This window comes from Athene noctua, chromosome 6 (genome assembly GCF_965140245.1).
Source record: "Athene noctua chromosome 6, bAthNoc1.hap1.1, whole genome shotgun sequence".
Taxonomy (NCBI): domain Eukaryota; kingdom Metazoa; phylum Chordata; class Aves; order Strigiformes; family Strigidae; genus Athene; species Athene noctua.
In genome coordinates, this window is record NC_134042.1 from 8322759 (window position 1) to 8347474 (window position 24716).

Consider the following 24716-nt stretch of genomic DNA (forward strand, 5'->3'; position numbering starts at 1 on the left):
CTCTATTAGGATCTCTAATATTTCTGAAGAGTCTGGAGGTGCTGACAGCTTATGGTATGTCTTTCCCAGGCAAGTGCAAGTGCCTCAAAGTCCATCTATCTGCGATTACTGGAAGGGGTAAAATTACAGAGCACGCTTACCCTCTGAGTAGGAATCCTCTCCCCAGAGGTTAGAAACGGGGAACAAAAAGCATACCACAGCTGGAGATCTGATGAACGATACTCATTTGAACTTCCAAATAATCATCTCTGCCACACTGGCCACCTTCGCAAAGCGATCTTGCTTTGAACCTGAGTTGATTACCTCCCTGGGTGTTTTGCCAAATTGTCTTCTGCCAGCTTAAGTGATACATCGAGACCTGATCCTGCAGTCCTGCCACCCCCCAAACTCTCAGCGACGGCAGCGGCAGCAGCTCGACGATGGCAGAAGCGGGCCTCGATTTTCCTTGGGCTACGTCCTTTTTGACTCTGCACCCTCACTGATTTTTCTCTGCTCCACACCATCTTTTTATAGTAGGCACCTCAGGGTGGAGGATATTAGGAAAAAATTTTATTTCTTGGGACTGCAGAAAAGGGCAATTCTCAGGGCTGCAGAAAAATGGAAGTAGTTCCAAGTGTCCAAGCATGCCCATTGTCACCACAGCCCTGTTCGCATACAAGCCCATTGTCAACCAAAGGAACTGGAAAATTATGGCTCTTTATCCATCCCTCTCTACCCCCTGCTGTGCCTCTTTTGGCAAAGCAGCTAAACAGTTTGCATTGTTTCAAATTTACTGCTTGCAGATGGTTTTATTTAGAATTTGTTTTATTGGTGAGACATGCTTCCTCCGTTTATTAAATTATGCCTATGTTTTGTCATCCGTCGCGTTGCCCGTAATTTCTGCGCAGAGCTCGAGGGTAGGGTTTGTTGGTTGTTGTTGTTGCTGTTGGGTGGGTTGCCTTATTTTTCTTTTTTTTTTTTTTTTTTTTGGGGGGGGGGGTGGGGGTGGGGGTGGGGTGTGTGTGTAATTTGAAATACGACCGAGCTCCGAGCGCCGGGGAAACACCGCGCCTTCGTATTTCACTTTTTGCTCGCAGAAGGCCATGAGCCTCCAGACGGGCGACCAGAGGCGCGCACCGGCGGGGGCCAGCGGCCCTCGCCCGGGGCTACTCGGACTCGTCCCCCGGCCGGCGGAGGAGCCCCGCGGCACGGTCCCGGGGGGGTTGGAGGCGGGGGCGCGTCTCACCGCCGTGGCCCAGCGGCGGGCGGCCCCGAGGGCGCGGGCGGGCGGCTCGGTCCCGTTCCGCGCTCGCCGGGCGGCGGCAGGTGGTGGCCGCGGGGTGGGGGGGGGGGCGGGGGAAGCCCAGCGGCTCCGCCGCGCCGGGCCGGGCCCCTCGGCCGGCGGCTTCCCCCGAGGGCCGCCCGGGCGGTTTTTGTCCTTAAGAGCCCCCCCGAGCCCCCGGCCGGCCGCGGGCGCAGATCGCCACCGGCTCCGCGCGGAACTCGCCGGCTCTGGAGCAGGAGGTGGGAACCGGGGGCGGTTTGGGTTTGCTCGGCTTTTATTTTGTTTGCTTCCCCGCTTTGTGCGGCTTTTTGGGTTTGGGTTTTTTTTCATTATTATTATTTTGTCCCTCCCCCTCCCCTCGCGCTCCACCTCGGGTATTTGGAGGGAAGGCGAGAGCGCCGCGGCCCCGGGAGAGCCCTGGCGGGCCGGGCCGGGCCGGGCCGGCGGCGCCTCCCCCCGGTTCGGGGGGTCCCCGGGCTCGGCCCCCGAACGCCCCTCTCTTCCGTTCTCCATGTCATTTCCTGTGCTAATAAGATGGTGGTCACGGCCGGGAGGGAGGGAGCCGCCGCCGCCGCCTCCGCCGAGCCCGGCCCGGCCCCGGGACCCGTCCTCGCCTGGGACTAGCCAGCGGGGCCGGCGGGGAGGGAGGGCGCAGCCAGCCGGGCTCTCCCCCCCCTCCCCTTCCCCTCCCCTCCCCATCTCCCCGGGCGGAGTGGGCCCCCCGACGCCGAGGCGGGCCCCCCGCGCCCGCAGCGCCGAGGTGAGTCAGCCCCGCTGGTAGCCAAGGTGGCCACGAAAATGGCTGCGGAGCGCTGGGCGGGGAGGGAGGGGGGCGGAGGGGAAACCCGGCCAAGCTCCGGCGCGGGGGAAGGGGGTGTCCGGGTGAAGGGTGCCCGGCGGAGGGGTGCCTGCAGCGGGCACAGGTAGCCCCCCCCCTCGCCTCCGCTTTCCCCTCGGGGCGGGCGGCGCTGGGCCCGGCCCGTCCCCGCCGCTCCCCTCCCGCCCTTCCCCTCATCGTCCTCCCCCCCCCCTTTCCCTCCTCCCGCCCTTTCCTTCCCCACGGCCGTTAGACGGGCCCGGTGACTGACACGGCCGGCGGCCAATGGGCGGCGGAGGCGGGCGGGCGCGCGCCACATTGGAACGCGCGGCGGGCGGGGCCACGCGGGGTGCACCCCGGGGGTGACGGCGGCGGCGGCGGGAGCCTGGCGGGAGCTCGCACCGGCGGTTGTTCTGGCGGGGCCGAGCGGCTTCGCCGCGGGCTTCCCGCGGGTATCTGCATCGAGCTCGCGGACATCACACCCGCAACATCTCCCGTTGCAGAGTTGTGAGGGAAAGAGTTGCACCCCTTAGCCAGGACACTTCGGTGACTCGTGTGGAGAAACTTCACCAGACGCATGTTTTTTCGGCCTTTTCCCTTTCTCTTTTAAGTTACTGAATTTTTCTGGCTTCTTTGCTGCAGAAAACCCTGATTTATACATATATATATATATATATATATAAAATATTTTTTACACCCAGCTCCTCTATCCCTTGGTGTATTCCAAAGGGAAAAGGAAGATGCCTCCAGCGTCCCATTTCAAGTCCCCGGGAAAAAAAAAAAAAAAAAAAAAAAAAAGCTGGCCCGTGGGCAAAACTGTTGGCTCGGTGTTGCTTCCTCTTCATTCCCAGTGATTAATGCTTCTCATTAATGGGAGGAGAACTGGCAGAACCAGCTTAAAATAAAAAATACCGACCTGACCGTAAGAAAGGGCTGTTTTCCAGCACTGCAGGTGTGTGCAGCGTTTTGTTGAGTGTTGAATATGCAGCAGCACCTTGGGTCTGGCTCATGGTGAGGTGTGATTCCCCGTGAGAGCGGCAGAGTGCTGCCGGGGTTGGGCTTCGTGTCCCCTAAATTTCTATTTGGGCAGTCACCAAGATTTAAGTAATGAAAGTGGAAAGGGAAATGACTCTTTCAGCTTTCTAATGTATTGTGTATAGACACGCATCCCTGATGAGGGTGGCGCAGTTTTTGGTTTCAGGTGCAAGCTGCGATCGGAAACGAAAGTATTCAGATGATGCGTGTTTGCTTCTTGCAAGGGGTGCTTTGACCAAAGGTGATTCTGCTCTAAAAATAATAGTTTAGCCACAGAGCTGAGCAGCGTGGGGCTCCTGAATCATGGGCAACCTGCAACGAGTTCAAGTGTTGGGGCTGTTGGTGTGGCTGACGGAAGGACTGTGTTAGCGAAGGGAAGCCTGGTTAGCTGGCTCCGCTCACTGGGGAGGATCTGAGGTAGCCACAGGCAATGCTGAGGGTTGCCCTGGCTCTTGGCTAGATGCTGAGTTGACCCATCCCACTGCGGTGTGGAGTAGCAGGACCAGAGGAAGCCGCTGTTCCCTCCTGCCTGGGCATCATGTCAAAAGCTGCTGCTGGTTCTGGATGTCTGTGGGGCGTGAGGGAGGTCCCGCGGCTCCCAGCTCGGGGCTGGCTTTGCTGCGGAGTTTGCTGGTGTCGGGAGAGCGGCCTGTTGGTCCTGCAGTATCTTTGTGGACCATGCATGAAGCACGGTGCTTTCTGGGCCAGTCTCTGGGGGACTCTCTCATTGTGAGCCTTAGTGGTGACTGGTAGCAGTTATTTGTTCTTTTTTGACAATTTAAGGGGGAGGATTATTATGAGGGTGATACCTGATTTTAAATAATAAGGATGAAAGCAAGGACTTGTCTGAAACCTTATTTTTGATGTACTGAGGCAAGGTCAATCTTACTGGGATGGTGTGGGGGCAGGTTCTTTGCTCATATTCCTCACTGGAAAGCAATAAACCTGCTTGAAATGGGTAGGAGGGGGTAAGGTTGTGTCAATGAGCAGTGCAAGAGGAGCCCGAAGTGGGAGGGCTCCTCCGCTGCAGCAGGCTGGCTTTGCAGTCAGGGGGCGACGAGCATTGCGGTGAGTGGGAGTTGCCACCCTGAGTCAGAAATCAGAGTAAAGTATGTATATTGAGAAGAAAAACGACAAGCCCAGGCAAGAGAGGTCTCTGGTCTTTTTATATAGAGTACCATGTACACTTTATCCTTCTTGTTTTTTTTTTTTTTAATATTCTTTTTTTCCTTTCATAACTTCTGTCTCATGCTGGTTAATTCCCAAGCAAAGCTGTGTCTTTTTGATTTTTTTTCCCCCGTGTCCATTTATGCAAGAGAAGTATGTACTTTTACCTATCTCTTTATTCTTAAAGTTGCTGTTAACAGGGCCTCCCTCTTGCTGGTTTGACTGTCAGCGCTGCTAGTTATTTCCAGAACTCTTAAAATACTGCCTAATATTCATGACATTTTTGAGTAGCCTACTTAAAATTGTTATTGCCTATCTGGTGTTGTTGGCATGTGTGTGAAAATTTGCATGGAGAAACTAAACATAAGTCCCAAAGACAATATGGTTTGGGGTTTTTTTATTTGACAATCAGATAATAATACTGGAGATTAACTGGGGGACCTCCAGAAGGAGAAATAAGATGCTAAAACTTGATCTGAAGATACAGGCCGGGTAGCTGTAAGAATTAAGGACTCCTGTTCCCAGTGGTGTGAGCACAGGTGGGAACTTTTGATGCCTCCTTTGCGTTGGGAACATGTGTATCCCAGACCTATGAACAACCGCTTTTCCTAAGCCAAAACAAGCAAACATGGCTTTTAGTCCTCGGTTTGGATTGCAGCTTTCTGGCATTTTAAGAAATCTGGAGTCAGCTGGACGTGCATCTGGCTACGCTTGACATGTCTTCTTGCACCACGGTTGAGTTTTCCGGTCGGGGCCCTCACCCGAGCACAGGTCTTTGGGACCCCAGGGCTGAGAGCTGTTTGGGGTACAGGCACAGCTGCTGAAGGGGGGTCAGCATGTGCAGCATCCTCTGGCACAGAGCACGTGGCAGATTTCCTGCCGGCCTGCGCAGGATGCTAGCTTTGCTGTTCCGCATCTCACCCCTTGTTGTCACGCTTGTGGCGTTTTTCACAACAAGCACTTCTGTACAGTGCTCCTGCCTGAAGCTCTGTGGTAGAGGGTGAAGTTTCTTGGCCTAGAGATCCTGTGCAGCTGCAGACAGTTTTAGTGTCTCCTCTTGCTCTGACCTCCCTTGCAGGAGTGAAGAAGGCTTTAATTTCACAGACTTTTCTGTTCTCCCTGTGACCTCTTCTCTACTGCTGAAGGTGTTTTTAAATAAAGCCTCTAATGCAGTGGTCCTTCTAAAGCTGCATCGTGAAATGTTGCTTTTCAGGAATCCCAGCTAGTTAAACTTGCCCATGCAAGTGGATTCCAGTAGTAAGTCTAACCTCCCAAAGAAAAAGCAGAGAGGACAAGGTGAGAGACAGGTTCGTGTCGCCCTGCGTGGCGTCTTCAGAAAGAAGGTGAGGGAGAAGTGCTTTGGGTAGGGAGGAAGTTTGCAGGTAAAAGAGGCCAAACAAAGGGCGATGGAAAACACAGAGCAGTCCTGTGGCTTCTTCAGAAGGTGGGAGCAGCCAAGGTAGATGGGGAAGAAACGTGGTGAGGAGGGCAACACAAGCATCCAGTGTTGGAGAAGTTTTTTTTTAAAAAGCCCACCACATGATAGGCACATTACTAATGGAAAAGACCCGGAGGATTGAGAACAAGGAGGAAGAAAAGCAGAGGTGAAGGGGGTAAATTTTGACATGACATCTAGAATCACATTTATGATGTGGGTTTTTAGAGGTCTAGTCGCTCACCATATAGGCTTCGAACTTTAGCTAGAGTCAGTGAAGGTGGTACTAACACTGGCGTTTTCTTCCTTCCATCCCAGACTACACACAGTCGCAAGAACCTATGTTTTTGCTGAGAGACGGCCAAGCAATTAAAATTATTGACACTTAAAGCTTTGCTGTTGTGCTTCCTGGTCACTGGTCTGTTCGTTCAAGCAGGGTAGCTCATAACCTTGAGAGCTGGTGTTCAAAGGCCTCCTTTCTCTGCAAGGCAGAGAGGCAGCACTCTGGCGTTTCAGACTCTGCAGTCAGAAGGTAAAAACATTATACATATAATTTAAGGTTTAAGCTGCAGAAACTGGCAGCCTCCAGAGAGAGATCAGTAATGCGTACTGCAGAAGACTGTTTCAAGTGCAGTCCCTCGGTCAGGGACAGCCATCAATAAGGGGCCCATCAGAAGGGTATTGTAAGCAAAGCTGTCCAATCTGAGCATGGTCTGATAAATGGCTTCGTTTCTCTGCCCCCCCCCTTCTTCTCTCCTCTTCAGGCTTTGGCTTTTCAGGAAGGCTAGTTTTACTTCGACTGTAGTGACTTGTACCAGAGGAGGGACTGATGTTCCGAAATAATTGTCAGTGTCGAGCCCTGCCAGGGCCGGCACTGCTGGCGGCTCACCTGGGTTGCCTGTGCTGCTGGCAGCTGGGGGCTGGCTTTTGCCAGTGGAAGCTTGACCGTGGTGGGTACCAGGGGTGATATATGAGGACAGAGTGGTGAAAATGCATGAGAGGTAAGAAGAGCGTAGATTTAGATTGGATCTGAGGAAGAAATTCTTCCCTGTGAGGGTGGTGAGGCCCTGGCACAGGTTGCCCAGAGAAGCTGTGGCTGCCTCCTCCCTGACAGGGTTCAAGGCCAGGTTAGATGGGGCTTTGGGCAACCTGGGCTAGTGGAAGGTGTCCCTGCCCGTGGCAGGGGGGTGGACTAGATGATCTTTAAGGTTTCTTCCAACCCAAACCATTCTGTGATGTAGGCAACATGGGGGATTATCTTGTGCGGCAGCTTTAGAATTGCTCTAATTGGCTACCCCTGAGAGCTGGCAGTGCTCCTGCCTTGCACAGCATGGAGCCGATGCACTGAGCATCCCTTGCTGGTCCCCAAGCGTACTCCCTGTACGCTGGGGAGTGCTGGCTTCAGGCTCCTGAGCACAGATCAGGGCGCCGTGGGCACACAGCTCCTGTGGCCCACCACAAACCAGCTCCAGTGGCCCCCTGCAAACATCCTGTCAGAGTGTTAATGTTGGTCAGGGACATCAGCTGTTTCCAAGCTGATAACCAACATGAAATATTGTCCAGTACATTCCTTTTCAGTACAATGAAGCTTCATTTTGAAAATGTATCATGTAAATTGTATCATAATATGCTGAGTGAAGTTTGTTGTGATCCTTCAGCTGCAGACTCAGACAGCTGAGCTAAGTGTACATAGTATCTTCCTTGAACAAGTGTACATAGTATCTTCCTTGAACAATGTCCTAAGTTTGTTTGAGATTACCTTTTCACTCCTACCATGTTCCTCTTTACACCTTTCATTCGGATAAACCTTGACTTCCTCACATCTGTGTGTATTGGTAGGTTTTGCTGGGGTTTTTTTATTTATTTCTTTTGTTTGGAGGCTGCTGGCATACTTCATGTGGTCTGCTCTTTTTTTTAAATTGAAGACCTTTTGCTTGGAAAGGCTAATGTGAATGTTAAATACACCGCAGTCTGCAGAGTCCAGTCCTTTTATCTTTTCGGAGGAAATTAATGAAAATGCTTGGAAACTGACTGAAGAAAAAATCAATACTGATGACACATGAACATACTTTTTTGAACAATAAAATACATTCTAGACTTGTCATGTGTACACACCTAGACATGCAGATTATCTTTTTTGAGCTCAAATGAGATCAATCAGCTTTGAAGAACAGAAGCTTTTTAATTACTGAATTTCTCTTCCCTTCGTGATTAGGAAGAAACTTTGGTATGTATGGTATGTATGTAAGTTGCCTTGTTCCTTGAGAAGTCCTTCCTAAATCATGTAGTGAAGGACCGTTAGATGGGTGCAGCAGTACCCGACCCTCAGTGCAGAACCCCCCCAGCTTATGCTGCATTGCTGTTGCAAAGGCAGCACCTCCAGAAAGGTGGATCCACTTACTGCATCTCCTGGACGTGTTGAGAGCTAGCACCAACTAAATCAGATGCTAAGGGATCCTCCTTAGGTCTGATGGACTTCACTGGTGCTTGGTTGGGTTTTTTTAACCAGGTGTCATTCTGTAGTCAGGTGTTGAAATACTGTTTCTGAAATCTCTTGGTGTAGTCAGTGAACTTTTGTAGTCCTTCAGTGACCTGCATACATGAAGTCAGTGTGATGTGCTCCCTCTTTTTGGACAGGAATTGAATGAGTTCTTGGGCTCTTTCCATGCTTCTGCTAATCAGCATTTTAATCATGTCCGTAGTGTAGAGGACCAGGTATTTCTGTGCAACCCAATACCTTTATGTAGAAGATGCACTTGAGGGGTGGGGGGTTGAAGGAATGGACCAGAACTGCTTGGCCCCTGCTGGAAATTTTTTTGTAGTTGACTGGGTTAGGATATACAAGGTCTGAACACCCCTCTCTCTGTATGGAAGGGAATGTGCAGATCAAATGGTGGCGGTGGTGAATTCAGCACACGGATATCTGATTTCTTGGCAGATCTGACACTGGGAGTATCTGGACTGCTGCCTTGCCCAAGGAAAAGGGGGTCGGTGTGACCCATGCTCAGCCAGTACTCATCCAAGTGGTGTAACACGAGCCCCTAACCTGTAGACAGATTTACCAGCCCTGAATAATGTCTGTTGTACGGTGAGATCTTATCTCCCTAATGGCCTGCAAGAGGGTACAAATGAGGAGAAATAAATATGGCTCTTGCTTTTGCTTCCTTTGCATTTTGTGGAACAGTTGATTTGTTCTCGTTCTGCCTGGTGTGTTCATTAGTGCTTTTAAAGGACTGAGCTAGTTTGTTAGAATTTTAGGAACAAATGAAAATGTGATTTGCTCCTACCTTCTCGTTTTCCCAAAAAATATTCTTTGCCTTTTTACTGAACAAGTAAAAAGAAAGGAGCCGTTTGCCATGTTGTGAAGCCCAAGTAGAGTGAAACCACTGTAACGAACATAGAGAAATCATCATGTAACATCCTTCAACAGAAATGAACAGGCACCAACTGGACAAATGGTACCAAAGCAGAATTTTGCCTTTATTTTGCATCAGTACCTACAAGTCCCAATTGAATGGGGATTCCCCTGCAGCTGAGACTGCCTGTCTAGAGGTATTGGTGCTGCAGAGGCTTCACAATTTGGCCTTTGATTCCTGAAGCTTTTGAGTTGGGTGGTGGGAAGGGGCATCACTCAATAGCCAGGTGCCTGCTGGAAGTCCAGATGTCTTTTGGAGGGGTGGGGTTTTTTCATCTGCCTTTGGGATAAGCTTTGGGTTGTGATTTCTAAGTAATGCTGTCTGCTCAGGTAACTTCCCGTTGTGGCTGTATGAAGGGTGAAACTATGTCTTGTTGATAATGCTTTTTATGTGACAGAATTTAAGGGCAGTCTTAGAAAAAAACACCAGTCCGTATAAAGGCAGAACGGCACTTGGTTGTCACTGTTGAGTGTGGTGTTGGCTTTGTGCAGGAAAAGAGTGCTTTAGTGAAATGCACTCAACTTTCTGACTCAGTGGGGCAGTTTGAATTTCATGCATAGCTTGGCCATGGCTTACAGAGGTGTATGCAAGCCTGTCTGTCCTGTCAGTCTGTTCCGTCCTGCCCTCTAACACCACTAAAAGTTCACCAGTAGAAGAAAAAGACAGAGTACTGCAGGTAATTATTTTTAAAAAAAAAAAAAAAACACAAAAAGCTGGAACTTGTAGAAAAGTGTTGAGTGAAAGGCTGTCTTGTTAAAAGATGGATATGCTCTCCAGAGGGGCTAATTTAGATACTAAGGAAATATATGTGGAGCTTGTTGCTGGCCAGGTGCCAGTCACTGAAGGGCACCGGAGGCTGAAATGCCAGGCAGTGCTGGTAGAGCTGGCACTTCTGCCCATGACGGTTGGGTTGCATGAATTATCTCTCTGCCTTCCAGCTAATTTTATCCTGTTGATTTTTCATGAATCATTTCCCATCTCTGTGGGTTAGAAATTAAAGTGGAAGTTTGCTAGCCAGAATAGCCACATCTGCTATTTAGAAAGTAGTGTCTGGGGTTTGCTTCCTGCCCACCCCCACGCCTTCCTTTCCCTTTCCCTTTTTGCCTCTGTCAGTGTTTGAATATGTGAATCACTGGTGTCACTCGCCCACAGAAATTTCTAGGCTGGCCAGCCTGCACGAGCGCAGGGGTCCTCTGGGTGCGGGTGAGCTGGTGGTGGGTGGCCGGGTGACACTGGCGGCAGGCGGCCGGTGGGTGCTGAGTGCTATGTGGCAGGGTCCCAGGCACACGGCAAGGCTGGCAGGGCCCGGCCGGGGCGTCTTGAATTTCCTACGCGTGCCTTATAAAACATTAAAGGCACTCCGCTGTCTTTTCCCTCTCCCAGCACAGCAGAAGAGCAGGAGTGCTGTGTTGGCCCAGCCTGCCACATGCCTACCAAGAGCTTTCTCACTCCAGCCTTTTTTTCTGTCCACAGATGAGAGTAGAAGGCCATTTGGGCAGTAAATTCACATCTCTGCTTTCTATAAAACCATCTGCACGATGAAAAACTTAACTTTTTCAGACCCAAACATAACTTCCCTTTGTTGATTGCCATTTGGGCTAGCAGCAAGGAAAGGGCAAGTTGATTATTTGAAAGCTAAGCCCTATAAGTAGGGATCCAGGGACGCACACATGAGTTGCATAGCATGAGTCTTGTGGGTAAGCAAAGTTTTGCTGGCAGCTGCGCTTGAAAAAGCACATTCCCTTGAAACAAAGTGAGCATTGCATAAATGTGAGGAGTCTCTAGCTTGCTGATGTTCATTTTTAATCAGTCTTGGTGGATCACAGCAAATCCAGGAGACTGGAAGAGTGATTGTGTTGGGATGGTTCTGAAAATGGCCAAGTGGATGGCCCAGGAAATGATGTGGAGTAGCATGACACCAGTCCCCAATCCTGGGTAAATAGAATGTAATTCATGCTTGAAATTTGATGTTACGGAAAGTGTCTTTGTACTTCTCAAGCAGGTCTGATTTTGTTCTTTGAGAAGATTACCATTGGTTTAAAGAAAGATCTGTAGATGTGATATATAAGGCAGTTAGCTCAGTGCATGAGAACCCAATTAATACCTGATGCCAAAGAATATCAATAAAATACGAGTGGCTTAGGAAGTGAAGGTAGTGATTGATAGAGAGTCAGTGTCCAATAAATAAACTGAAGTGGCAGTATAAACAGTAAGGAGGATGAAGGATACTCTAAGCTAAAGGACAGTATTAGCACACTAATAAATCAACTGTTTGTGGATTAACTTCAAGATGAACGTAGAAAATGGTTTTTCAGCATCAAAAGATCAAGGCTCTGGCATTGCTGCCTTAGACGAGGGGAGCAAATAATTCAGCTATTTTAAGATAGAGCTTGATCATTTTACAGAAGAGTCTCTGCAACATGATACATGGAGACTGCGTTTTCAAAGAAGTAAACTCGATGACCCTTCCCTTGAAATGAGGGGAAAGGAGAAGCCAATTCTGCCTGACACTTACTCAGTGATGCAGAAGAAAGCATGACTCAACACTGGCAAAATGTGTAGGTGAAACAAATCTGGTGAATTGTAGCTATTGGTAGGGGCAGGACGGAGTAATGCGGCTTGGTAGATGGAGCCATTGAAACAAAATAATTTTCATGCAGACAAGCGGAGAGTTATGAACCTGGAAAGGCATGTCCCGAACGTGATCTGCGAAGGGGAGCTGTGTCCCCAGCAGTCCTGGGTGAGAACGTGGGGATCGGACTGGGCAGGCGGCTCCAGGGAGGTTTCTGTGCCAGGTCCTAGCTGGAAAAGACAACCACAGTTTTGGACACACAAACAGGGAGATAACGGATCAGGGTGAGGAGGTAGTTTTATCCCTGTAACCCTTATATTTACTTCAGACTCGGTCCTACATCAGCGTGGCTTTCTGGTGCAGTCATCTTGAAAGTAATGTAGAGAAAATTACAAGAGTTACACAGAAGAATGATTAAAATTGTTGGGAAAACTAAGAAGATACTGCTTGAGTACATATCCAGGACTCTGCAATGTGTAAGTTTTTATTCAGTGCTTACCACTATTGCTAACCAAATGCCTTTCAGTAGTGCCTTGAGGAACAGGGCTTACATCTGCCACTTGGTTGAACCCTTATTCTGTCCTTGGGGAGAAAAATGTTGGTGGAATTGCATGTTGTTTTAGTACTGGGGTTTTGTGTCTGTTTGTTTTAATTTGTAAGTGTAGGTCTGTATTTATGTTGAAGAAGCCAAAGGCAAAGAAGTGCCACTGGCACTCCTGACCAAAGATGGTGAGGTTTGTTACAGCCATTAACCTGGGAAGCAATTCTTTCCATGTGCTCAAAGCACCGTTCCAACATGCCAGGTATTTCAGCCTCTCCCATCAGGTTGCAGAACTGCTGACTGGTGTACCCAGAACTAGAGAGACTGACATATAGCTTGTCTGTGGTGGGGATTAACAATTGAAGTGAAATTCTGGTCAAGTGTAGGCTTCTCTTCCCCTTGTTAGGCTTCGATGGAGATTTTGTCCTGTTTGCAGGCTAAAGGTAAGGGCTTGTGGTGTACAAGGATCAGTCAGGTTGACCTAATTCTCCTTCCTACCTTTAAACTGTGAATCTGTGAGATCAATGCAGGCAGCCGAATACAGCAAAAATGAAACATTTCCAGTTTAAAGGAATTATTTTTAATATATTTTAAAAATGCAAGTCACTTAAGTACTTCAGCTGCAGTAAGTAGCTGCTTTGGCTTCATGGCATGCCACACTGTTTCTGAGGCTTGGAGGCTGCATGGGAGCTTTACATTGTCAGCATCCCCCTGTGTTGAGTCCTTACTCAGCTCTTAACGAAGTTGCACCAAATAATACCTGGTTTGCAGGGGCTTGTGCTGATCCATGACATTAGCTTCTTACTCTGAGATCAATAAAGGACAAATGCTTCCAACTGACCATAATACAGAATTTTGTGTCAAATCTTGTAAACTCAGCAGCATTTTCCACCTTCACTAGAACCCACCATAAGAGAAAGTTAAGACTAGTTCAGGGGTTCTTTTCCTTCATCCCTCTCTGAAATGCATCTGTCATGAAGTAGGTAATGGCAGGTTTTGATGACATGTTTTACCAGTGAACCATGTAAGAGTGACAGCGTGAACTCATCTCGCATCCACTTGAAGTGACAGGAGGAATTCCAGGTTGGCAAATGGGAATTTCCCTGTCCCCAGCCTATCTGCAGTTGGGATGACACTGGGAACTTGGTGTTGTGGCACCCTGATGCCGTTTGTTGTGTCAGTTGTTGGTCTTGAGCAAGTCATTGAAACCACTGGGACCTCTCAGCCCTCCCTGCTGTAAAACAGGTTTAAGTCTTGTGGTTTTGAAGCTTGCTCTCCAAGCTTCTTCAGAGCTTCTCCAAGCTGCAGCAAAACTGGTGGTGCTTTCAGGTATCTTCCTCATACTCCTAGCCTTCTTCAGTGTTTTCAGAATTTGAAACTCAAAGAAAATGCTCTCATGGTGAATTTATGGCTACTGACTCTAGTGGAGTAATTGGCAATGATTTAAACAAGTCCTAGTCGCAGCCCATGCTGCTCAAATCCTACCTCATCCATGCCCTGTAATTTTCACTAATTAAGTTTGAATTGGTGACTGCCCCAGCTTGTTTCTGGCTGCACAGGCTGTGTTCAGCCCTGCTCCATGGCTGTCGAGGAAGAGCTTTGGACTTGCATTAAGCTGGGAGGCAGGTCGTTGGGTCTTGCCTTCACCATGCTGGGACACTGCTCTGTGGCACGGCTGAATGCAGGACAGCTTCCCCCACAGGAATTGTACTTCAGGGAGCAAAGTTAAGCCAGTGCTGTGGCAACTGTCAAGGCAAAAGCAATTTTCCCAGTGGAGCATGGGGTTAGTGTCTGTCTGTGGACAGTGGTCCTCCTCTGAGCAAACTGGTTCTCCCTCTTACTTTGTGGGATCTCTTAGTGTTTGCATTGGCTGCCAGCGTGAGCTGCGTAGCCAGCTGATACTTCATAAAGTGACCTGAAATAGTTGGCATGGCTGAGAATCTTGGTAAGTGAATTCACCTCGGGGAAAACAGTCAGCCTGGGTCTTTCGTGGCTGTTTGGGGGGGAGCTCCGAGCCTTGAATGCTGTGCTTTATTCCCCCTTCTTGGCTCATCAGTAGCTGACTGTTCTGGATTACTATTTCTGGTAATAATATGCAACTGTAGAAAAAGCATATGAATTCAAATCCATCTTTCACCATGGGCCTGCACTTTAAAACATGGTACAAGCTACGCAAGATCTCTTAAAAGAAGAGGGGATGACCTCCAGAAGGCCATCAGTGAGAAACTGAGTGGAGGAGCTGTGTGCTGAGGAGGGGATGGATTCCTATACGGCTGTTTCACATGCAAGAATGTCCCAATCTGGGAAACATGCCAGTAAAATGTAAAATTAAAGCTCTGTTTTGGAGGCTGATCCATGCAGATAAGAGTCTGTGGCTGTTAACTAATAACTACAAGAGGGGCAGTGATAAAGGCGACATACTTGAGGACAGGAATTCACAGGTTTGTTCATGCTTAACCCCATTTGGACATTTTTTTTCCCACATTAGAGATTAACAGCTCAGATATTCTCGTGTTTTCTACTTCCCTGATCGTGAGCAACATGGTAAGGCCATTGGAGACGTTAACATGTGTCATGCAGAAACATGACAGGTCCTTGCTTTTGTAAAGAAAACAGGAGAGGTTTTGTGGCACTGCCTGTGAACCCAAAGGATGCTGCTTGGGATTTGTAGCAGTCACACTGGTGTCCTGGGCGTTGTGCCTCATACCATGACTGCCTTTGCAGTCCGAAGGACTTGATATTGTCTGCAAACAGCACCTGGATCTTCACAGCATCCCTCTCACCTCGGGATTATGTTCTCTGATATGCTGCTAGGACTCTGCAGCATGCTGCGTGCACGCTGACATTGGGAGGACTGACTGTCCTGATGGGCACAGGGACATGCACGTGGGAGGCCAAGTACCCCCTGGGAATACCTTCAGCAGTAACCAGGGAGCCTGCTCTGCTTATGCTTGCTTACATCGTGCTTCACGTCATCTGCAATATTCAGAGGGTCTTCATATTTAGGTATTAGAACAAAAACAACTATAAAAATTGCAAAAAAAAATCCCCTAAAACAATGAGGTGGAGGGAGTGAAAAGTGCAGAATGTGAACTAGACTCTTGACTTGTGGAGAACTAAAGGGGGGGAGAAAGGACAAGAAAGAGAAACTAAGGGGCAGTGAAATTAGGGAAAATAAAGCAGCTTTGAATACATCAGAAGCTAAGAGAGTCCTAAAATCACAGTCACCTCCCGATGCCTGGAACTGGAGAAGTATTTAATTTTTCTTTCCTGTAGCTGGCAGAAAAGCTGGATGATGGTACTAGTTACAGCAGCCGTGTAATGCTCTCTGTTGTAGTGGTGGCTTGGGAAATTACTGAACAGCAGCTACTACAGCGGTACATTTTTAAGTTTGCTGCTAGGGCTAACTTGCACCCAGAGGTTTTAAAAGGCATGGCTGAGCAGCACTCTCGGGGCCATAAATACTAATTTATTTTTTCTTTTAAAAAAAGTATACACAGTGAGATAGACTGAAAAAAATGTGTGCTAGTCATAAACAAGTAAACTAGTATCGTCTAATCTGGGCAAACTAGAATACTGGGCTACGTGCAGTCTGATGTTGGCTTCCAGTAAAGTAATGTAATAGCTGATAGGGATTGGATTGGTCATGATTTAAGGGTTTGTTAATTGTAATAATCGGTCTGTACAGATTTTTCTAAAATGGGTCTTTTCTAACATCATGTGATTTTCTGTTGTTGTAATTTTGCTTGATAAAGGTAGAAGTGTTGGTATGTTTTGCGTGTTTAATGCATTGAAATTGTGCCACAGGTCATTGGAATAAGCAGCTATAATCAGAGGAGAGCCACAAAAATGATCAGGGGGCTGGAACACCTCTCCTGCAAGGCCAGGCTGAGAGAATTGGGGTTGTTCAGCCTGGGGAAGAGAAAGCTTTGGGGAGACCTTATAGTGGCCTTCCAGTACTTAAAGGGGGCTTGTAAGAAAGATGGGAACAGGCTTTTTAGTAGGGCCCATGATGATAGGGCAAGGGGTAATGGTTTTAAATTAAAAGAGGGTAGATTCGGACTAGATGTAAGGAAGAAATTTTTTCTTATGAGGGTGGTGAAACACTGGCACAGGTTGCCCAGAGAGGTGGTAGATAGCCCCTCCCTGGAAACATTCAAGGTCAGGTTGGAGGGGGCTCTGAGAAACCTGACCCAGTTGAAGATGTCCCTGCTTATTGCACAGGGGGGGGGACTAGGTGACCTTTAGAGGTCCCTTCCAACCCAAACTATTCTGTGAATAAACGAAAACCTGACTAAATGAAAGGTCACAGCGTGACAAGAAAAGGAGAGCCATTGCTCATAGTGTATTTCTGATAGTGGGAGCTGGGAATTGGTGTTTTGGCTTGATGCTAATCAAGAGGTGGGTGTCAGTCTCTTCTTCAAAGTAACAAGGGATAGGACGAGGGGAAATAGCCTCAAGTTGTGCTAGGGGAGGTTTAGATTTGGTATTAGGAAAAAATTATTCACTGAAAGGTTATCAAGCATTAGAAGAGACTGCCCAGGGAAGTGGTTGAGTCACTAGCCTTGGAGGTATTTAAAAGATGTGTAGATGTGGCACTTAGGGACATGGTTTAGTGGTGGACTTGGCATAGAGTTACAGCTGGATTCTAAAGGTCTTTTCCAGCCTAAATGGTTCTGTGGTTCTAAGTTTGTTGATGTCGTGAAAGAAAACAGAAAGTTAATTTGGATTACATTTGTGAGCAACACAAAGTCTGGGCAGGTTGCGAGTAATGAAAAGAGGCAAGTTATTATTGGTGGAGTTGTGATCACATGTGTGCTGGGTGAGACAACAGGGAGTTGTGTGAAAGTCTTAAAAAGCAGGCACCTTGTCGCAGAGCAGGCAGCAGGGCTGGTGGGAGCCCTGTGGTGGCCTGGGAGCTGTTGCAGGATCTAGGGCTCTTATGGTGGTGGTTCATTGAACACAAAACCCCAGCTGGGCACTGTGGCCAGAAAGTAAATGAGGTACTTGGATGCACATATGGAAATCCTGAGCAGGGGCAGGGAGGGTGTTATCTTGGTGCAAGGTGCTACTCCCATCAGTGCAGGAGTGCTGTGGCCCACGCTGCACAGGAATGTTGCTGATAAGGTGGAGGGAGTTCAGGGAGGACCATGAGAGGGAAGGGCGGCAAAATGTGCTCTACAGTAAAATGAGGAGTTCTATATGTAAAATAAACACTGGATTTGTTTGTGGTTTTTTTTTTTTCCTCGTCAGAGGTACGCTGTAGTTTAACCAGCAGTTCACTGAAGGAAGGTCAGACTGTGCCATCACAGGGTCTCTCCCGCTCCGTAACGGAGGAGTCTCCGTGAGGGAAGAGTGGGAAAAGAAGAGCCATTGTCTTTTCAGAAACGGATGTCTGTATCTCTTCCTATCGAAGCTTTGGGGATCGTGGGTGTTTTAGCTCCAGGTGCCCTGTCTGCCAGGCTTCCAAATCGGGTGGGTTTTCTGACCGAGATCATCTGCCTCGCAGTGAGCACCCACCTCTCCTGTGCCACTGTAGCCCCCACAGCTAACCAGTTCTGGGGGTAGCACCTGCCTCTTCTTGGTTTTTAAGATTTTCCCCCTCCCCCAGCTGCTGCTTTTTCCCTCCTGAGCTGCTTTACTGCAGACTTTGCAGAAAATATTTTTTCCTGTCCTCTAGGAAGGGCAGGTAGCCCCTGCCTGCAGCACCGGCTGGTGCATGGGGACAGGACGGGAGAGCTTCCCTCTCGCTCCGGAGAGCATGGACCGGGGGCTCAGCCTGCCAAAATAATGAGCCCCTCCTTGCCCTTAGTATCGCTTTCCTTCTGACTGGCTGAGGTAATTCTGAAAGAAAATGTGTCTTGGTTTAGGCATCTTGTAAAGGCTTGAAAGTGCGTGTGTTTGCACGTATCTAGTTATACTTATGCTGAGGCCTTGCTTTCAGAGCACTATATGAATATTAACTACTGCTTCCTTGATACAGGCTCGATAAAGGTCTTTCAGGCTGCACGTTGGCATGTGAGAGGTTGGGCTGGAAAAATTAATCATTTGTCACCTGGCACAGAGAGGAGCCACCAAGGCTGGGAATAGCATTCCTTCTTGCTGTGAAGAGGGCATAAATGCAGACCAGACCTCCGTGGTTTTCAGTCCTGTACAAGCACATGTGGAATAAGAAAAATTCCTGGCTTCAGGGGTTTGTGGCCTCAGAACACAAATTTCAGGATACCCAGAGCCGAGTCGTGGTGGGGTTGGGCTCTTCCACCAGCTCTCCTGACAGATCAGCTGCTGAGGCCCCTCCGAGTATGCAGCATAGCAGAGTGTGCCATCGGGCAGCAGACGGGGACAGGGGGATCACAGGGGACTTTGCAGGGAGCAGCTGTGAAGTCTGTCTGATCAGCTATGGTGCCTGAAAGCAGCCAGTTTGTGTGCCTTGGAGGAATACAAATGCAGTGCAGAGATGAGCGGCGCTCTGCTTTATTCCTTGTCTCAAGCTGGGATGCCCTGAAGCTTAGTGGCCCTCCCAAAAATCTTAATATTAATTAAACCAGTTCCAAATATCACTTGCTTTATCAATTATTTTCTCTTCAGTACCATCCTATGATGGGGGGAGGAGGGAAGTGTTACCATTTTGAAGCTTGCTGTCCTTAGACATGATTAAGTAGTTCCTGGCTCTTGCGTTGTGCTGAGAGAAGCATTTTCAGCGCAGTGGCTTGCATACCAGAAGGGTGGTGGTAGCTCAGCTCTGGTCGTTGCAAGGCATAGGAAGATCAAGAGCATGACTTGTGCAGTTTTGGTGGAGTCTGGCAAGGCACTGTAGGCACTTACCCATTTGCCAGAGGTGTCTGGAGCACATGGAAAACTCCATCTGCAGGGATGTACTACAACGTGGTCTGTTCCCAGATGAATACTGGCATATGTTATATTTGAAAATGGATCCTGATTCATGTCACAACCTGCATTCCTCTTTCTTGTCATTCTGTCCCCAAAGACCTCCTCTGAGGTAGTGGTGCTCTGTGTTTCCATAACACATCCCACCCATCAGTCTTAAATTCCATGTGCAACATCTTTAATTGGTGCTGTGGAGCATACTTCGGATTCCCTGTGCTTAGATTGCTCTGTGGTGTCTCACGCTCTTCACTTGACCTGAGACTGAACTGCTTTTTCCTCCCCAGCACGGGAAGGGGTTTCTACCTACATTCACACGTAGGTGCCCCAGCATGTGATGGTGATTCTTGGTGCCAGGAGGGAGCCTGGTCTGCTGGCTGTGTCCTGGCCTGGGGGAGGAAGGCTGTGGTTCCTGGGGGAGGAAGGTTGTGATTTCCTGGCCGCTCATTTTTTCTCCTCCCTTCCTTCATTCTTTTCCAGAACATGAGTGAAAACTTGAAAGACTGTTTGATCCAGACCCAGGCTTCCTTAGGGGAGATGGTGACGATAAAAACAGAGGCCTGCTCTCCGCACCGGGACCAGGAGTATGGACAGCCTTGGTATGCAGCTGAGCTTCAGTCCAATGTACTCTAACTCCGTTCCCTCCACCTCCCCCACAGCTTAAAGTTCGTTTTGAAGGGATATACTTGAACTTCCTCAGAGTTATTAAAACCCTCCTTTGTGAGGTCTGCCTTGAGGTGTATGACAGGGACGGTCAGCCTCTCGTGTGATAGGTACGTGCCTGCTCTGTATTCTAGTTTGCATCAGGCCCTGCGGTGCCGGCGTGTGTTGGGGGTGATGCCTTGCCTTTGAGCAGTATGTTTCCCGGGCTGTAGCAGAGCAGCGCTGCCTGTCTGCTGGTGGGAGTCCCGTCTGCCACTCTTCTGCCCAGTGTGGGACGTGTCAGGTGTGTGCCATGTGTGAAGGTGCTTGGCTGAAGCCACTACCTGCTGTAGCCTTTAGCCTTAAGCCATCTCCCATACCAGCTTCTGGTGGGTTGGATGGCAAGTCGAAGCATTTCTCTGCTGTAGGTGTGGGGACTAAGAGAGTTGATCAGGCCCCATTGCCTCTCCTCCTCACCATGTGCAGTCCCAGTGTCTTGGTAGGTTAACATCATCTTTCTGTTGTTCCCTCCCCAGCTCTGGAAGGCCTGACCCCCAGTCCATGGAGGTGGAGCCCAAGAAACTGAAAGGGAAACGGGATTTGATCATGACCAAGAGCTTTCAGCAAGTGGATTTCTGGTGTAAGTGTCTTGCGAGTGAGGGAAAAGCAACACCACCGCTTGTATGGACTTTGGTGTTTCCTAGTCAGTGCTCTGCCAGTTTGGGGTGAGAAGCAGGGAAGAAAGCTAGGGACAAAGCTCTCCTGAAAAGACCAGCACTTTTTGTAGGGAAGCTGTTACATGAAAGCAACTTGTCCACTGTGGGGCTTTGCAGCAGTATGGAGGTTGGTGGAAGGTGTGCTGGAAAGATGAAAACACACGTGGGAAAACCCCAAGAGTCTGTAAAACCTAAAGGCTTGCATTCAGAAACCACAAAGGCAGTGTTGCACAGACAACAACTCTTTCTGGGAAAGAAAACTAGTGCCATTTACATTGGCATGCCTACCAAATATCAAACTGTAGGCCTGAGTCCCTCTCTGGCCACAGGGCCGGTGCCTGGGGATCTGTCTTTCTCCCAAACACAGAATGAAGGCTGTATGATGAGGGTATTTGTTTTCAAGGATGTTTGTTTTAGTCCCTCTCTGGTGTGTGGGGAAACAAACCTTTCGGCTTGATGACATTGCCGCTAACCAGGGATGTGCAAGGAGCCCCCACGCTCTGTCTCTGCAGACATGACGGGGCCTTTCTCTGTGCATGGAGCCATTGGTGGCAAATCTGTGTAGGGCACCAGGGCTTGCGACAGTGCTGCGTTGGTGTCAGGAAGGCAGAGCCCTTGCTGAGAGATGTACGGTGAAACGAGTGAGCAGCTGGTGAAGTGTCTGTGTGCGTGGAGGCCCAGCTTTGGGGAGAGGGCTCAGCTGGGCCAGGGGGAGGACGGGGAGCTGGGGTGTGCTGGCCTGAGCGCTGCGTGTCCTGTGAGCTGCATGAGCCTGTATGGGCATCCTGTCTGCCCAGCCTAACCTCTGCTCCCCTCACACCCACAGTCTGCGAGTCCTGCCAGGAGTACTTCGTGGATGAGTGCCCAAACCACGGTCCCCCAGTGTTTGTGTCTGACACCCCGGTGCCTGTTGGCATCCCTGACCGGGCAGCGCTGACCATTCCGCCTGGAATGGAGGTGGTGAAAGAACCCAATGGGGAGAACGACGTGCGCTGCATGAACGAGGTGATCCCCAAAGGTCACATCTTCGGGCCATACGAGGGGCAGATCTCTAGCCAGGACAAGTCTGCAGGATTCTTTTCGTGGCTGGTGAGTGACATATCTCCTCAACTAAGTGACACCCCAGCCTTGCTGCTCAGAGCTGGGGGACTTGTGGGCCTGTGGAGCCAGACCTTAGCCATCTTACCCTTTCTCTGACAATCTTCTGCCAATTCACACAGGCATTAGGCAAACATAGACCTGCCATAATTACTAGCAGCTTAAGGGTATAGATATGTGAAGGGAGACCAGGTGCCATGGCACATGAGTTCAGTTCATGGCTGTAGGAAGCAGAGCTTGCTTCTCCTCTCCTCCTTGCCATGTTCTTCCATCCCCACCCAGTCTCTGGGACTCCTCCAGTACCTTTCTCTTCTCTGGTCATCATTTTGAGGCTAGAGGAAGGGTTGTGCCTAGAGATTGCACAGCTCTTTCATGGGCCTGCAGCAGTCCTTCTCAGCTCGCTTGAGCAGACCAGTGGCCCAAGGGGCCAGGAAAGAGGAGATTCAGTCCATCAGGAGCTGATCTACATGCAGACTTCAGCACCAAAACCTGTATTTTTTTTCACTAGTACTACAGGCCTTCGTTAGCCTATGAGATAGAGATGTCAGTAGATCAATGGACATTAATTATTGTGAGAAATGAAATGTGGGACTTGTGTTATAGGTGGGAAAAAAATTGAGAGCTGCTAATACAAAATGCTGCTCACACTTTTCTGTCTGTGTGTCTCAGCCCTGTCCTGAAAGGGGAGTTAATCTTTTATATCTCAGGACTGTTAACAGTTTCGTCGGCTGTATCCGTAGTTCTGTGTTACAGGTATTTGTACATAGGGAAATGACTCTTAGTGGGGTCAGAGTAGCCTCCACACACACACCCAGGGCAGCAGTCTGTAGTGCTAGAAGAGCAGAAATTCATGGCATAGTTTCACATCCTGACTTAAGGCTGGAACTGAAGCAGTGATTTGAGAGTCGTAGACCTTCTCCTGTCTGGACCAGATAGTTGACGTGCTGCATCTGTTCTCTTGTTCCGCAGATCGTTGATAAGAACAACCGCTACAAATCCATCGATGGGACGGATGAAACCAAAGCAAACTGGATGAGGTGAGTCCAGCTCTCTTCTGCCTTCCCTTTTGGGGCTCTGTCTTGCAGAGAGAGGCCATCAAACACTCCTTGTTTTGTGTGACAGAAAAACAAACCAGAATGCCACAACCCCTTCTGTAAAGGCTGTGCTTGTGCTCTTTTAGTATTTATTGTAATGAGAATCCTTTGGAGTTAGATTCAGTGAAAGGGACTAAAACAAGAATATGTGTATGGAGGATGCCTGTTTTCTGGAATGAGGACAAATGATAAAGATGATTCTATTTATCCACACTGACAAACACTTGACAGTTCTCACTCTATTTTTTAATATTTTTTTTTTCTTTACGTTCAAATACTTGCAAAATGCTTTGCATTATCCCCAAGGTAACATTTGATTCTGTTAGGGGTTTTTTGTCCTTTCCCAGTTAACAGATGTTGAAAGAGGTGCTTTTTTTTGTTTTCTTTCTGGGCTTCACTTGAACCAATTGTCTGTGGTTGTTGTCTAGGGTAGGGTCAGCTTTAGTGTGTTAGGAGGAACATGGAGAGAGTTGCTGCAGCTCTGAACTGCAGAAATGATGCATGTGCTTGCGCTCCCTCTGCCGGCACCGGGACTCAATCAGAGCAGAACCCAAATACCAGTCAGGACTGAACCAGGACTGGGGCTGGCTCTGGTTTGTTAACTGCAGCAGTAAGGGAACGTGTTTAACCGTGATGCAGTGCTTCAAGTGTCAGCATAGATCTGCAAAATGTAGGTCACTCTTGCAGCTTCCTGAGGCGGAGGCAGAGCACTGAAGTGCCTCGTGTGTGTGGCGAGTCACCAGAATTGGGCTTTGCTGCATACTGAGGCCTGTCCCACATTCGGACCAATCCTGCTTTCAGGGGTGAATTTTGGAAGCAATTGTTGTATGAAATGTCTTCCTGACAAGAGTAAAGCCATGTGGAAATAAACTGCCTTGTTGGCCTGGATGTCTAGGATTTTCAGTTGTCACTAAGGGAGGAGAGAGCCTGAAGTACAGGTAGATGCAGGACTGACCTAGCTGGTCAAATCTGGTTGCACTGCTTTTGCTCCATTTGAGTCTTTGCATGGATAGCAGCTGTTCTGACACTGATGTTCATAAAGTTCAGCAAAGGATTTAATTTTTCTGTAAGAATTCCAGCTGTTACAGTTGTTCACTACTGGATGGAGGAGAGAAAATGCTGGACCTGGGCTGAGGCTGGAGTTGTCACTCCAAAAAGAAGCAGTGGTACAGTGATCAGATAGGTAGGGGGACGTTTATCTTGGAGTAAAAAGCAGAGAGTTCAAAAATCAGAGTGAGATTTTTTTTGCTTAGATCTGGATATTTATGTGATCTGGATGACGGTGAAGCTGGGGGAAAACACAGTCTAGGAAAGCAGAAGTCCTGTGATGAACTCTTCTTCCTACTGCCATGAACATAAGCTTGATGTCTGGATTTAAATGGGCTCTACTCATGGTCCCAACACCAAAGAACAGAATGTTCTTGTCTAAACTTGTATTTACCAGGGTTAAGTCTCAAGATGAGTGTGGTCTGGGCCATTCTGCACAGCCTTGAAAGACAAGGAGGTGATGGTTTTGTGGAAAGAGGATATTTGCAACTCTTCTGGGAAAGGATGTATCAAAGGACCTGTGCAGGCTATACCAGTCTTACTGATCTTTCTGTTTATACTCTTGAAAATTGCTTCTAATAGCAGTATTGTGTAGAATCTGACTGACAGTTCAAGTGGATATAGCGGTCCTCAAAAAGCCTTGGTTTCCTTTGTTAGCAGCTTCCAAAGAGAGGTGCACTCGATATCCTGCACCAGGACATTGCCTGTCATGGAGATTACCCACAGAAGCCGTGCTTCCAGCACGCTGTAGACAGCACTCTTTTTGTTTTTCAGATGATGCTCTTTGCCATCACTCACAGATGGAGTGCTTTGCAAAGCAGATCTACTCACCCTCTGGGTAGGTGGGTATGGCATGGGAAGGGCAGCTTGGGCTGACTCCTCTCTCTTCTTGTAGATCTGGCTATTGTTTTGTTGTTTGACTACCACATCTGAGTCCATTTTCATGTTCCCACTGAGGACAATGTGCAGCGCTCAAGTGACTGTTTA

At 48.7% G+C, this 24716-nt stretch overlaps 1 protein-coding gene across 2 annotated transcripts in view; it reads left to right on the top strand.

Moving 5' to 3' along the window:
- Positions 1–1817: 1817 nt before the first annotated feature.
- The window catches only part of PRDM11 (PR/SET domain 11), a 50826-nt gene continuing 27927 nt past the window's right edge, over positions 1818–24716 (top strand). For both annotated transcript variants that reach the window (XM_074909418.1, XM_074909419.1), the window contains exons 1-5: positions 1818–2024; positions 19613–19731; positions 20311–20414; positions 21317–21579; positions 22558–22625. In XM_074909418.1, the coding sequence (XP_074765519.1) occupies positions 19616–19731; positions 20311–20414; positions 21317–21579; positions 22558–22625 (551 nt within the window). In that variant the 5' untranslated portion in view covers positions 1818–2024; positions 19613–19615. The remainder of the gene's footprint in view (positions 2025–19612; positions 19732–20310; positions 20415–21316; positions 21580–22557; positions 22626–24716) is intronic.